The sequence below is a fragment of the Nesoenas mayeri genome, assembly GCF_963082525.1.
Source record: "Nesoenas mayeri genome assembly, chromosome: 2".
NCBI classification, from domain to species: domain Eukaryota; kingdom Metazoa; phylum Chordata; class Aves; order Columbiformes; family Columbidae; genus Nesoenas; species Nesoenas mayeri.
In genome coordinates this window covers 101,611,108-101,627,336 of record NC_137543.1, presented here as the reverse complement: position 1 = coordinate 101,627,336, position 16,229 = coordinate 101,611,108, and the positions used below count along the sequence as shown (strand labels likewise).

At 42.4% G+C, this 16,229-nt stretch overlaps 1 protein-coding gene across 2 annotated transcripts in view; it reads right to left on the bottom strand.

Annotated features, from left to right (window-relative positions):
* The window catches only part of NFATC1 (nuclear factor of activated T cells 1), a gene marked incomplete at both ends in the record, with an annotated part of 112,838 nt that overhangs the window by 85,904 nt on the left and 10,705 nt on the right, over nucleotides 1–16,229 (bottom strand). For both annotated transcript variants that reach the window (XM_080339112.1, XM_080339113.1), the window contains one exon: nucleotides 7,673–7,832. In XM_080339112.1, the coding sequence (XP_080195238.1) occupies nucleotides 7,673–7,832 (160 nt within the window). The remainder of the gene's footprint in view (nucleotides 1–7,672; nucleotides 7,833–16,229) is intronic.

Here is a 16,229-nt window from a genome sequence, read left to right as displayed (position 1 = left end):
TTACTGGGAGAAAAAAAACACCACCAATCATCCTTGTGAGAGAGCAATTGCTAGACAGATGCAGAGGCCATGTTTTTTTTAATTAATACCTCAGGCACTAAAATAATGTCCCCAAAAGACAAAGATCTATTAGAATATGAATTAAGAAATTGTCAATTTTTGTTTTTACATTATGACCATTTTTTAAGTTTTCAAATCTGCCAAAACCTCAGGAATCTCACTGGCTGTTGTTTTTCTCTTCTTGTTTCACTTAAGCTGAATTGTTTCTTTCTAATACTTTTTTTTTCAAAAAAGAAATATAAGAGAGAACAGATCACACTATGGGTTCCTGAGCTTTAGCATATCTTGACGGAGAGTACTAAGGAAGAAACTGGGAACATTTAGCTCTGTAAGCACATTTGCAGCAGCCTCACTAGCACTACCACAAATGCCGTTGCTGGGCTGCTGCGGCTTGTACAGGTATTTTCCTAGCACATTGCTGCAAAGAAACTGCCTATTTCAACTGCTATTTTTTTTTCCATCTTCACTGAACTACACCCACCAACAGGTACTCCCCAGGCCCACAGACATATTTGCACTTTATTTAGTTATGGAGAAGGGGGATTTTTCTTATCTTGCTTGGGACCTGACCACTTGTGGAAAAGGGGAATGGCAACTTCTAAATAGAAAATTTGAAGACATAGCGAGAGACAGAGAATCTGCAACTTTCAGCAGGAGCGATGCAATATTAAAAAGGGGGCAAAAACAATGGAAAGGAGAAAAAAGCATAGCACTCAAACCATCAAGGATGAGGCCTGATTACTCCCTGGAGTGCAGTGACACATGTTTTTGAGGTATACTTCCAAAATAATGATGAAGCGCCCTTTTCTAACAATGTGCACAAAAAGCTCTGCCCAAACTGCAAACAATTCTCCTAGTGAAAGGATATAGCGTGAGACCTGCAAATGAAGTAAATGAGGAATAAGAAAAGAAAAGACTACTACATTTATATTCTGTCTTTCTTGGTCTTGCAGAGACTTCATGACATTTTTTCTAGACACTTAGAATGTGTGTGCTGCTGGTCACCAAAACCAGCCCCACAAAGGAAGCAGAAAGGATGTCTCTGTGAGCAGTGGTGGGGATGAAGATGACTCCTTTGCTTCCTTCCTAGGTCTAACCTAGAAGGTCTTTGCCTTATCAACCACCACCAGAGGACAGCTAGAAGATGTCCCACACACTGAGAATAATGCCACCAACTCCCTTGTTGCAAAGGACAAGGCAGAAAGGTAACCAGGAGAGGCCAAGGAAGAGGAAAGCCGGGAGCTGGTATCATCATCCCCTTTCCCGAGTGAATGGAGACAGCAACAACAGAGGAGTAGGAACACCTTCCATCCCCTCCTCCCTCAAGGCCACTAACTTCTGCTTTGAGGGCGGCTAGCGAGTCCAAACTGAAGGCAAACCTAGGATCTTGGGCTAAATCCTTTGGGCTGGAAAGCCAGGTTGAATATCTCAGTGTCCTAACAGCTGGAATATGTATTGTGGTGTCCTTCAGGCCAAGCGTGGGTGAGCTCTCATTTTTAAAGCAGAGCAGAGTGCATTCCCCAAGTGCTGGCTGGTAGAAACTTCGTTTTTCATTTGGAAGGGGCTGTTACACCAAACAGCAGAGGCCTGACCCCAGGACTGCTCATAAATCAGAGCTGAAGGTGCATTTTCAGGGTTGTAAAATCTTCCCCAGCTGACAGCAGCACACTTTACAGAGCAGCTCCCTTCTGGACTTGGTCCTTCTCAGGAAGGCCATAAGCTACCTATATGGCTATGCTTGTGGAGATACCCTGTGGGACCAGCTTCATGGGAAATATTGAGAAAGAGAAACTCCTCCCTTTACAAAACACAATCTTCTAATGATGAAAAACCATGATAAAAAGCTTTGAATGGGCATTCTTATATTCACTGGATTTATAGAAGCAACAGCAGCTTTAGAACATCTGTCAAATCATTCTGCTTTTCAGTTTTGATTATCTGTCTGCCAGTTTGAGGCTAGCTTTAACCATACAGATGCAAGAAGTGAGAAAGTCATTCAGCTTAGATTTATTTTTAAGAAGTACTAGCTGTCTAAAACAAGGCTATAAAAATGTAGGCTCCCTGTATGGTTTGTTGTATAGTTGCATGGCTTTGTGCTATTAATTGCAACCTGGCTAACAGGTGCTTGTCAATGTCTTTATATCCCCGCCATACGAAAGGATTATATTTCCATCTGGATAAAAGACTGATGCTGTCTTCTAAAACAAAGTTAAGAGCAGCACAGAGAGGAAGCCCACTGTGGCACGACAAGCTGAATCACTGCTTACTAACACAAATATGCCTGCTTCTCTGCTTTGATAGACCCAGAGAGGGAAGGGGAAAGAGGCTAACATTTTTTTCCACATTCACTCCTCTTGGTGAGGTGTCAGATGGCCATGAGTTGGACTCACCAGGGAGTGTTTTCCTTTCCATTCCCTCGACTGACCCAGCAACAGTTGCAGCCCCATTGCTTAAAACAAACCCAGAGCACTGGGGTACCCCTACCAAGAAAAGCGCTTATGCACACACTGCAGGTACATGAGAAGTCCCATATTGTGTACTTAAAAATTAACCATGGGCTCACTCTTTCTGTGCAGCATCAGAGCACTGCTGTGAAGGACTTGCCCCACTCTGTCTGGAAGAGCCTTCATCTCAGAATTCTTATCCCTTCATCTCCTTCCTGTTGCCGACAATGAACACCTCTTTCCAGTCTTTTCCTTCACCTCATTTCTCTCTTCTTCCCATCTTGCCTTCCATGTAACTGCACAACCCTTTACCTCACGCTGTTAGCTGCTTGTGAAGCCAGGTGCATGAGAAGTGCTATATGAGACGGTGATGTCAAAACGTAAAGCCCCAACCTGAATGCATTCACAACTAGCTGAATGGACTGCTGTCCCTGAAATTGCAGTGGTTCGATTGACAAGGCTTTCTATTCCTTGAGGGGTTTGCAAAAGGTATTCATAGCTCTTCGGTCCAGAAGATTAAAGGACTTTGATAGATATCTGTGGTGGCCAGCACCTGGAACTGGACTACTTGAGCTCATTATTTGAAAGCAACAAAACAAACGGATCCATGGGAAACAAATGATAACACACTCCATGCATTACTGTGGTGCACAAATAGCTCAGAGTCATGTCGGTGCCTAATTATGGTGATGTGGAGATGTACAAAAATACAGAGACATCAATTGCTCTAGAGAAGATTTTTGACACTTGTTAGTCATAAGGCGATTTTAAAATCCCAACATATGCCTCAAGGCCTTCAAAAATCTGACTCAAAGTACCTACTTGAGATCTGGTCAAGAAATGACCCAAGCCAGCTCTTGTGAGCAAGACTCCCGGCACAAACAACATTTTGACTATATAAATCAGCAGACAAATCGTTGTGTTTTGCCTATAAAATGAGGGGGTTCAGACTATTTTTCTGTTCACAGGCTCAGATCAAATTCTGTATTGGAGTCCACAAGCCATAGGCAACCTCTACCATCACACTGCAAAGTGATACAGTGAAAGGCAAGGCAGCATTCACTGTATCTTCAATATTATCTTATTTTTCCAAAAGGAAAAAAAAAAAAATTTGGCTAGTACTGATTACCTAGATAAAAATGGAAAAACCCCACAATTTATTTTCTTCCCTTTTTCTAACCAATTTATCTCCCTCACGTCAAGAGTGATCTTGAAAAATATTCTTGGCATATTTTGTGTCAAAAAAACTAATAATAATCATGACTTTTGAAAGTGCTTACTACACTGTTCTGTGCATTTGAATATTTTCTTTCACCCTTTAGTCCAGTCTTTTATGGGAGTAAATCATACCCTTTAATTAAACATTCTTGAGTATTTGGATTTTATCTCACAGATACACCCCACCCTGCTTGTAAAAATTCCATCTCAGGCAGCTAAAGTACTTGACTTATTCCAAAGATGAGTTACTAATTAGAATATCTATAGACTGTATATTTATAATCTGGTGCCATCCCTCCCCTTTTATCTGCCAGATTGCTTACCTGCAGCTGAAACAGAGCCATCGCTGGCTGGAATGTAACCCCCACCTTGTTCAACTCCTCACCACCACCTTTAAAATTAAGAAAGGGAGGTATGTCCAAGTGGAGGGCATATTTACGATGTTCTGGATGTAAACCCTTTGAAGCAAATTCACCTCACTTAAAATATGGCTGTAGCTGTCTAACTCCATGGGTTTCCTGAAGTCCCCATTCACTTCATCTTGCTCCATTCAGGGAAATCCTCACCCTAGTCATGAACTCCTAGAAAAATGGAAGTGCCAGCAGGATACTAAAAGGCGTGATTCTGCTTCCCAAAGTGGTCCCAGGCTTCACCCACAACTGGCACGACGTGCAGCTTCCTAACACCTGACGCCAGCTGGGGCACCGGCCCCATTCTGACTCAGAGAAGGGAGCACTTCTGTCTGAAATCACCAAAGGCAACGACAACTCACAAAACGCTTCCCTGAGCCAAGGGGCAAAAGCCAGTGCCAGCTGTGAGCTCACCAGCACCACTCCCGGCACCGCTCGCCTGCCAATCTTCTGCAGCATTTTTAGCTCACTAGGTGCGCCAGCTTATCCTGCTCTCAAAACGTTTAGCAATTGAGAACAGCGATAGCTTGGGGCTCCCACGGCAGCCACACACCCAAACAGGCAAAGGCGAAACATGAGATAGAGGAATATTGCGTTACCAGGCTCATTAGCACTCACGGGCAAATTGAAGACCTCAAAACTGTATAATTCCTAAGCAGAGAAGGGAAGGTGCAGCCATCCCACAGAAGGAAATCCATAAGAAATCCTGCTGGCATGGCATATGGCTGGAAGACAGGCCGCAGGAGTCTCCAGTGAGCAAGCCCCACACAGATGATGGAGGATAAGGAACAAGTGGTGCCTTTCATCACCAGGTTGGGGCAAGAGAAAAGTCACCACCCTGGAAGAACTGCTAGAGCCAAAGAAAAAGTTGGTCTCCAACCCTGGACTTCATGTCACACCCACAAGAGATTCCATCCCGTCTACACCACCACTCTCCTTGTCCCGCACGCTTGCCTTGGAAACTTCGATTATTGGACCCTTCCACCTCTTACACAAAGAGATGGAGCAGCTGCAAGGGAGCTAACATTGCCTGGAAAAAAAAATGATAAACACACTCCAGCTGCAGAAAAAGCAACCTCCTGACAATTCTGCTGGGGAACTGTGCCATGAGCAGTGGATTCTTTTTTCCTCTGCCTTAGCATGCCCTACACATATGTGGAAGTATTAGTGTGAGAAAACTTCCTGTTTTAGGACGCAGGATGCTAGTGAGAGGAGGTTTGAAATGGAGAAAGGAGGAAGAAACTTCTTCCACATTCTCCTCTTGAAGGTGAAGAGCTTTAACAAAAGCAGAATTTAATCAAGCTCCCTCAAAACAGCAACACAAGAAGACCTGACTGCCCACGGGGGGAAAAAAATAATGCATAAGGCAGTGCAAGACCTCAGAGACATTTTATGATGGGTTTCACTGGGTCAACACAAACAAAAACACTGGGAAAAAATAAAGGAAAAAACTTGATCCAAAATCTCACACCTGAAGGCATTCAGGCACTGTTTGAGTTTACACCTGACTGTGAACATTGAAGACTGGGTCCTCTCTGTGTAACACAGTGGACTGAATCAAACCTGACCAAAACACCTATAATATCTGGAAATACATTCATTCAGAGATGCATTTCACAGCTTTTTTCAGTCGCCAGATTATCAGAAGTTATCCCCTAGATTTCCTCCTCCCTTCATTTACTTAGAAGTACGTTTTTTTTAAGTACTTATGTATTTGTAAGTACTTACTGTTTCTCTATTAAAAGTATTTCAAAGTACTTTCTTTTTTGGAAGTACTTCTCATCCATCAACCCAACTCTGGATTCAGTCTGAAGCTTTTAAGTATTAAACAGATAACTCTAGCTGGGATGGCAATGTTGGCATGGAGAGGTTCTTCCTGGCCCTCTTTATGTTTCAGTTCTTTTTGGAGAAAAGGATGTTCAGGTTGTAATAAAAGAACTGAAAAATACATTAATCTTTATCAAACTGGTAGAGCAAATTGACAGAGCACGGACTGGCTGCTTCCTCCCCTCTCCCTTCATGCCCTTCCACAGTTTCCTCTCCTCTTTCTGACACTTGTTTTGTTTGGAAGCAGCACGCTCACTCTCCACAGACCGGGACAGGGGATGAGAGGGGAAATGTCTGGACACATTTAGTCCAATTAAATGTTGGCATCACATTCAGTCTTTCCAAAAAGCACGTAGAAAACTTTAAACACCAGGCTGGCTGCTGTGAATTGATGCCTCCTCATTTACATTTCCTTGCATCAAGCCATAGAGTAGGTATTAATTGTCATTAGGTGTGTCTGCCGCAAACCCCTCTTTAATATAATTCACAAATGTTCTGCTAAAACCTTTCAGCAGATGACTCCCGTAATCCCATGTCACTGATGAGTTTTGGCAGAGCTCAAGAGTGAACTGTGTTTGCTGCTGACAACTCCCCTCTCTTTTTTCAGCTGCCACAGTAGCACACAAAATCCACAGTGGCCTTCCCTGCCTGATGTTATCTCAAACTTGCATGTTCCTTCAAATGATGTGTTTGCTAACAGGGCTTTACATCAAATAAATGCACACCAGCCCTGCAGGTATGGTCTGTAACCTCGTGAGGAGCCACCCAGCCTTTCGACAAGCCGCTGCTCCCACGGGCAGAGCTGTGGCACAAACCCGGCAGCGTGAGCCTCCCTCCCACAGACAGTGCCTGACACCCGTGGGTCCCACAGCACCTGGGCAGGGATACAACCTGCACTCGGGGTCACAGTCCCAGTGGAAGGCACTGTGATTTTAACTTCTGGGTGAGCGAAGAAGCAGCTGAGGAGGGACAGGCACAGTTGGCTCCCTCCCATGGCTTTTTCTTTTTTTTGTTTTAAACAACTAAATCTTGTTCTTCCCACTCCCAAGAAAAGTCCTTTAAAAATGAATGAGACTAGTCATATAAATGAATTAAGGGTCACTTTACAGTGTTATTAAATTAAATGCTTTATATGCAGTAACTGAAGAGTTCAGTAGAATTCATGAAACTAGATTCAGAACTCAGATGCTTTCCAGAGCAGATAGAGGGGTTTAAGGAACTAAACAGAAGAAACTCCAAAAGCCTCACTCCACTCAGCAGTCACTGCAACATCCAAACCAGTGACATGCTTCCACATTACTGCTACAGCTCTGTCCTCCAACATGTGTTCACAGCTCTGATTAATCCATCCACAAGCTAAGGCCTAAGTGTACCAGGGCACGTCCCCAGCTGATTTGAGTATAAACTGCATGTCTGGAATCTGAATGCACAGACTGGTGACCACTTGCCAGCAGAACACTTACTGAGCTGTATATGGACAGAGGAGCAATCTGCTTGTGCCATATTCACATTGCTAAGAGCGAGTGGGTGCTCTTGCCTTGTTTTTAATAAAAGCTTGGTCCATCCCTTTTAAAACGCACCGTAAGATGCACTTGTGCACAGAAACCTTTGAGGACACGAAAAATCTCCAACCACATTTCAATTTTGCAGAAGGGTACTGACCACAGAGCGCCAAGATAAACAACCTGTGCCACTCATTACACACTTTGGTACCTGCACAATAGGGTGGCCCCCCACAGATGCCTTCACAGCCCCTCGACTGCCTTCTGTCTCGTAATGAGCTCGGTGGTGGGATTTCGGCTGCACTTCAATCCGCAGTTCATAAGGTCCTGAGTGAGATGGCAGCTGCCAATCAAGGGCAGGCAGGGATGGGCTATAATGGAAAGGAAAATGTATTAAAAATTAACATCAAGTATACTATCATAAACCACAAATACCCAGCACTATTACTTTAGAGACTGTGTTTCACAGTTCATCCTTCACCATTTTACATTTAAAATTTCATCAATATGGATAATGCCATGACATAAGTAATTTAGAAGGTAATGGCTATTTTATGAAGATTTATCAGTCGAGCACATCTGATGGTCCAGATGCTATCCCATTTGTAAACAAAATGGAAAAACGTTAAGACACAACTTACAAATATCTTAATGTTTTGATCATTGAACCAAAAGGAGAAAGGTAGACAGAAAGATGCAGAGGAATTTAAGGAAGAGGACTTCTCCTGTGAAAGTGAACTCCGAACCAACTCTGTAGAAGTTCTGCATCGAATGAATCTAATAGATTTCAACAAATCTGCTCAGTTTACAGGGGGTGGAAAGAAGAAAGAAAAAAAAAGAAAAAAATACTTCCCAGCTTCCTTGCCAAGACAAAACACTTCAGAGAGTCTCAAAGTGAAGCCAATCTCCTTCTGGTTCATGCACTGCAAGGGAACAAGCTCTGAAGTCAGAACTTGCTGACAAATTCTACTAAGGATGACGCACAAACCCAAAGGAAAATCCAGCTCCCTCTGCCAGCCCTCTAGTGACTCTGCAATTAACTACAATATTAAGGACTCATTACCACCACACAAGCAAGCAGTCCCAACAGCATGCGATGGTGGGGAAGTCTCATTCTTAGAAACCCACTTCCAGTGTAAAACCACACTTGAAAAGAGTAAGGAGAGCTCAACTGTAAGAAATGACAAGTTGATGCTTCGGGACAAAAAAACAAACAAACAAAAACCAAACAAGTACTGTTGAAACATTGTTAGGCCTGAGACAAAAGTATTGATCTTAAAAACAAAGCAAAAAGCTTCATGACGAAAACACTAATCTTACATGTAGCATATATTCTCTCCTTTGGTGAATTCTCCTCACCAGATGTCCTTCAAAAGCCTTTACAACTAGTTAAATGGCACAGCTGCAACACACTACTCTGTCCTCTTAAACCAAACTTTATTATCTCTCCCATAAGCCCAGAGAAGGTGACCAGCAAGCAGAAAATCACAGTCCTCAACCCTTTTCTTGTTGCCACAGGCTGGGACTACCTGCCATGGTGAGAGGGCTCATCCTGCCACAGGGTGCAGACAAGGAAGCTGAAGGACTAATTATCTCTCACCCCGTCTGCAAGGAGGCTGCCCACTGGGGATTTACCAGTTCCCCACCTGGCTGCTACAGGCTGCTGCAAGGAGAGTCCGAGCAGCCTGAATCACAGCTGAAATGTGCTGACTGGGAGAGAAAGGATGCAGAAGAGCTTCCACGCTGGATGTGTGTATTACAAGCACATATTCAGCTGGAGACTGAATACTCCATCTTACTATCCCAGTGATCCACCCAGGCAATTCACCATTATATATCACCACTATTCTTTGCCTAGCACTTTAGGTACACATACTTCAGTCTGAAAAAGTCTCAAAAAAAAAAAAAAATGTTCTGGATAAACTACATTTGACCAATGATAAATGACAAAAAGATGAGCAAAACAGATGTGTCTCTCCTGGTGATGACGAACACACATTTTTATACAGATGTTTCTGGTTTTAAGTAGATTCTCACTTGATAGAACTTTTTTTTTTTTTCTTTTTGAGGACACATCTATGAGATTAGAAATTTTTATCACTTAATTAAAAAGGACATCTCTGGCCAACAGCACATAGCCCTCAAGTGAAGAGGGATTTTTTTAAGATCCATGGAAGAAAGTAACAGTTCTATAACTAATTATGTCTTATTTAAAAAAAAAATTAAAAAATAAATAAAATTCCACAAAACCCTCTTTCAAATCAGCAGCTGAAAACGTCAGTATAATTAATTTGTAAAATTCATGTTCTCAAACAAAGCCTTAAAACAAAACCACAATTTGCTGTTAGCCTACAATCTATCATCAAAATTCCAAAATACCACCTGCCCAATTATAAATTGACAGTTAATGGCAGTTTTCCTGATAAAGGAAGCAGAGTGGTGCATTTAACAGTGTCACGGGCTGGGGCTGTCAGAGCTATTTCCTATGCTAGGTTATCTTCATCATCCACTTCATCATTTCCTGTGGCTAAACGTGGTTAAAGGAAAAAATCACCAAGCAAATGGTGTAGTGGTAAAATCTAATCTGGTTGCTGCAAATAAACCTTATCAAATTGAAAAGGTCCAAACCACTTTCATCTAGCCAGCATTACATGAAGGGGAGAAGAGCCCCTCCTGGGCGGCAGGGAGAAGAGAAATAAAAGGCTTTCACGCAGTCTTCCTATCAAATATACGTTGGTATATTTCCCTCAGACTGAATTTTCCACCACCTGAAAACTTGTCCCATTCCTTTCTACACCAGAATAAATCTAACTGTAGTCCTCCTAAATGCTGTAATGAGGGATGGTTGTTTCAAGGCAGGTTCACAAAACCTGGCATTAGGCTGTAGAAAACTCGCTCTATGTAACTCTGTCCTACATAAATCAGATTACAAAACAGATGAATAGTGATTTATTTTGCATACACCAGATACAAAATATGATTAAATCAAAAACAGATTATCCAGTCTGGCTGACTTCTGCCTTTAGCAGAAAGATTTATCAAGTTACAAAAAGAAAAAAAAAGATACTAAGGAGCACGCTGGAATATAGACAGGGAAGAAACAAAGCCAAAAACTTCTATTAACTTTGCGAAGGTGTTTAAGCCCCATTTTCACATGATCGCTATGCATTTGGGAATTAACTTACCATTACACTTTCAAAGTTGCTAGATGTCCAAGCCCATTTGAAAAAAAAAAAAAAAATTTGCAAACTTTTTTGTCCTTAACTAGGCTCCTGTGCCAAAGATGTCAGAACAACTGCCAGTGTCGCATGGGGACTGACCCTACTCCTTGGCCAAGTACCACAGCAAGGAGTCACCTACCCCAGACAGCTGCCTGATGGCGGCACGAACCCCTCTCTGGAAAAGTGTGTGTCAGTGGCCAAAGTCAAGCAAGTGACTTGGAAGGAGCGTGGCTGAGACAGGGTGCCCTGCACTGAACTTATTTTTTCTAACAGGGAGTGTTCCTTTAGAAACAAAAACAAAGTAGAGAAACTACAGGGCTGCTGAAACTTTTACCAGGCTGATAGCTTGCCCCTGCTTCAACTGTCCACCAAATGAAAATATAGTTACGATTTATTATTTATTGCTGGTGTCTCACGCAGGCAGATGCATGTTAAATATCCTTCTGTGGATTTTGGAACAGTATGAAAACAACAATGATGCCCACGTGTCCACCAACTTGATTGTGGTCAGAAAAATATACCTGCTTTATATTTCACCTCTGAGTTAACATGGGTAGATTTTTCTTTTTTTTTTTCTTTTTTTTTTTTAAATTTTTTTAATTTCCTGTCTGACAATTGAGCAATCTGGCTGTGAAAATAGATGCTGCATCCCACCCCAGACTTGGCTGAATTTTGCTGGCATGCAGAGCAAGTAGCTGCTCCATGGAGTACATGCAGTGCACTGGAATTCCTCATGCTTAAGTCTGAAAATGCAAGTTGTCGTCATACTGCCAGATAATACTTAACACTACCATCCTGCAATTTCATTCAGAGATCCATTTGCACAGGAAATTTTGTATTTGTTGGCTTAGAGAAAGACCAAGAAACAATTACTGCGCGAACAGAGATAACAAGTGGCTGGCATCACATCTCTGCTCCTTCTGAATTTAAAATCACACTGTGCTAAAATGAGCTGGTGAAAGAAGGGAAATAATAAGATGTTCACAGAGACATTTGAATGAACTGAAAAACAGTCAGGAGAAAGCGTGGGGAGGATTAAATCAATCAAACAAACAAAAATCAGTTTACTGAGACAGGCTTCCAAGCAGTCCTTAGCCATATGGTACAGCAACCTAACATAACCAAAAGCCACCGCTACATGGTGGCAAACCAAACTTGTCGAAGCATCAAAAAATCCCCATCCAGCAAGAACACAGCAGGAGAGAAAAAAAGGTTAGAGGCATCACAGGCTCTTACCTGTCTACTCACCCCACCCCTCCTCCAATTAACACTATCAAGTCCTAGGAGATGGTCACCGACACATGGCCCAAGTCCCCATTTCACTGGGTCTTGCCCAGACAGCTCTGCCTTTACTTTGTCTGAGGAACTTCCTCTCGCTCGCCATAAACATGCAGTTTGCCATTAACACACAGGTCAGCAAATTCAATGCTGCTGCACCAGTGACTACCTCATCTTAAGATAGCTGGTGCCCTTTTCTACCTTCAGAAAACCCCAATTTCTTAAGAAACTCAACTTCTCCCAAGTAAGGCTATCCTCTATCTCATGATCTGGACCAAAATATCTATTAAGAAAAAAATAAATAATCCAAAACAACATATCAAGAGCATCTGAAAGGTCCACAAAACAAAAGAAAGAAAGAAAGAGAGGAAAAAAAGAAAAAAAGCAACATCTCAAAATCACAGTCTTCAGGAAAATCATATGGCTTGAGGCCTGAAAAATACCGTTTAATACCGTCACAGGCACAAAAGTGGAATCCAAAAAATCCACAAAAAATAAACAAGCCTGTTGGTGCAGACTAAAACCAAATGTGCTTTTACAATGGGTAACTGGTAACAAACCATATGTTCTCTGGGTGCAAACCACAGCCTCCATATGTAAAACTACATGTCCCCATGTCTGTAAGGTCAAGAACACACATGTATATTTTTGAGGCTGAATAAGAGACTGCTGGGAAGAAAAAAAAAAAAAAAAAGTGGCTTTCAATAATTAAGAAAACATAAACTGTACAAGAAAATACAGTAGGGACATTTTCAAACCACCTGGAACTAGGTGTCTATTCCTGGAAGCTCCTTTTGGTGTGGTAGACCTCATACATGCCACAAGCCTGACCAACAAGCCCAACCATTTCTCTTCACCTTCCTCCCAAAAAACACTACGTTTAACAAAAACTCAAGTGTTACAGACCAACACACCTGGATTAAACTAATGACACTTGAAATGACTACAATGCATTACTTTTCAATGAGTAAGAAATCATGTCTAGGAAATTCCAGGTTGTGTTTAGGCAAATACAGTGGCTAAAGAAGAAGTCATAAAAAATGTGCAAGATAGTCAGAAATCCATCACTTTCATGAGTGCCTATAGTTTTTGTTGTAATATAGGATGATATGGGACCTGCTAATGAGCGGGTAAAAAACGAAAATGGGATTTCAGTTTCAGAAATAGTCACTAACACTGTCTGCAAACCTGAGGGCAGAAATCCAGTCCTGCGCTTCCATTCTGGCTTTGGCATTTTTGCCCGTGAGAGATTCTGAATTACACAGCACTCAGGAGCGTAGGAAAAATGTCCCAGAAAGGAACATAATTCAGACGGCAAGGGCTTGAGAAACAGAGAGCATCACCTGCTCACACCATAACAGCCTGGTATAGAGCTTCTTTTTAAACTAGTTGCTACACTAACTATAAAAGAGGGACTACAGATGGAAACTTATTGCTTTTGAGTGAAACAGCACAAGGCTTAAATACTGAAATAAAAAGAGGCCTTGGAGCTACAGCAGAATTTCACAAAGACCATCTCTGGGCTCTCCACATAATGATTCACCTCCAGTAAGTTTTGGAGGCGGTTCGGTACATTGAGGTAACCCACTTTGCTCTAGAAAAGGTGCAACATCCATCGCTACCTCAGGGTTTGTTCCAAAGCTTCCCCTGAAAATCTCTGCTTGCTCTCTAGCTATCTTCTACACCCAAAGACTTGGCGGGAGGCCCTGGGCTGCCAGCGAAGCACGGCAGGCAAACTTCCAGCAGACTGAGTTACCCCGTGCAGCTCCAGCCTCAGCTGCAGAGTTGGACTGTGCCCACCACATGTAGAGCCCACACAGGGATACAGCCACAGATTCACGGCCCTGAAGGAGGATGTGTGAGCCCAAGTCTGCTCCAAAGAGCCCACAGCCTGCAGACAGGGTTGAGCCCCCGAGATCACTGTCCTAAGCAACTTAAGCAACCAAGAGAAGAACGAGGCACAGAAAGACAGTGTTTCTATTAAGGCAGGTATTATTATACTCTTATTATATATTCTTAATATTCCTTTGCTCCGGGACTTGAAAAGCCTAATGTAGATTGGGCTTTAAATACGATAAATGAAAAACACTGTCAGTTTTAGAAACTATGCAAAAAAAGCAGTTTCCCTTTTAGACTGATGCCCGCTATAAAACCCCAGGAAAGGAGACAGCACCTGGCCAAGCATCTGCCTGACCCTGCTCCCTCCTGCCCCTAAAGAGATGGGAATGCAGGAGAGGGAGGGAAAGGCATCAGTTATTTTCCAAGTCGCGCTTGCTTTTGATGAAAATCATACCATACATTCAGGAAGAGACAGAGGAGGTAATCAAATCTGGTTATCTCAAAATCATTATGACCGTGTAGATTTTGGAGCCTGTGCCATTTATTGGAACCCACCCCTGTAGCCCTCATGTTTGAAATAGAACAGATGTGTAAAATAACAGGAAAAAAATCCATCTCTGTTGTGACAAATTCTTAACAATTTTTTTTTTTTTAAATATTTAAATTAACATAGTTTCTGTTGCGTAGGCTGTGATCCTGATGACATGCATGCTCAGTTGTCCAGCACTTTCATATACATAAAATGAGAGGTATTTTTGGTGGAAGGAAGCACAGTCAGTGTATCTGATTGGTAAAATAACTTAAAAGCACATTTCAACAGTAACTTCCAACTGCCCTAGAGCACGAGTTAATGAGATCACATGGAAACACATTGTGAACCAGGAAACATATTTTATGCAAGACCAAAACAGTGGAAATAAATGTTAAATACACAATATAGTGGGACTCCCTTTTGTATGTATCACCCTTCTTGTTTGTGTTAGCACACAGGCACACTGGGAGCCTCCTGATGGTCTGCAGCAAAGTGCCCACAGGCCACTCACTGCAACAGAAAGATAAAAGCCTGTTTGGTCAAACTGTCCTATTATTGCCCTTGAAGTCTTTGGCAAAAAAATCGTTTCCCCAATGCAAAAGCCCACAGCCGGCCTCCCTGATGAACACGAGCTATTTGGCACTTCACTGGGAGAACATAAAAGGCTTTTTTTAAATACGTGGGAAGGCTCTGAATTATTTGCCCAATGTTAAACATCTCTATTCCAGCTCCGAAAGGCAGTGAATGCTTACCTCTGGGCAGCTTGGCCAGACCCAAAGGGGTTGCTGCATTCCCAGCACCAAATTGAGCCAGGGTCCTGCAAGGAGCTTGGGAAATGCTGACAGGAGGAGGAGGAAGAGAATGATGAGGAAAGGGACCACAGCACTACACGCTGTAACACAAACGGCCATGGACGGCTCAGTCTCAGTTCTGGGAGACAACCTGCAGCAGAGAGGTGCCGGCTGGAGAAAAATTAGACCAGCAAGGTTGAGAGCCAGGGACTTATCACTAACTAAAACATTTCATCTATTCATTCACATCTCTCATTTTGAGAAAGACAGCTTTCCTGTTAAAAGCAAGAACCTAGAAATGCTTGGGAGGAAGGGGGCGGAGGGGCAGCCATCACAACCATGGACTGGTATCAGCCTGCAAACTTTTGGAAAGCCAAACTCTTTTCCTGCACCATGTGCCACTGCATATATAGCCTTTAGAAGACGTCAAAATGAAGACCATAATTGAGATTGAAAGAGAAAGAAATGGATGTAACTCAAATTCTGGCTATTCTGTGGTCCTTCCTACCTGGATTCCTGTTGTGATAAATAAATGTGACCAGTATATTGTCATCTGACAAATAAGGTTTTCTTCTTTAAACATAAAAATGGTGGGGAAGTGGGAAAAAAGAAAATCACTGTCCAATGCAGATAGGAAAAGAAGACTGGTAAGAAGCTTTCAGATGAAGCAAAGTAAAAGCTGAAATAATGCACAAAAGAACTGTATTCGTATTCGCTGTCTATAAAGCGTAAATGTAAAAGGCCACAATAATAGGAACATCTCTTAGTCCTGCAACAAGAACGCAATACATGATGAACTATTTAAGTAAAGCCACAGGTTCGATGGTACCAAATTGTCCTGCTGCCTGACAAGCTTCTCAATACCCCATTTCCAGATTGCCCAGGCTGAGGCTCGTCCCTGGAAGGCAGATAACCAGTTACAACCCACGCATAGATGACTCCCAGGACAGACTTTTTAACCCTTCAGGGCTTTACTTGTGGTCACGCCACACCAACAATGGAGGCATTGTCACAAGAAACAGCTAAGTGGAATGAGTGGATTGGCAGATTTTGTGAGAAGCAGAGATGCCAAGGGGAAGGAGAGCAAAGAGCATGTAATAAAGATAT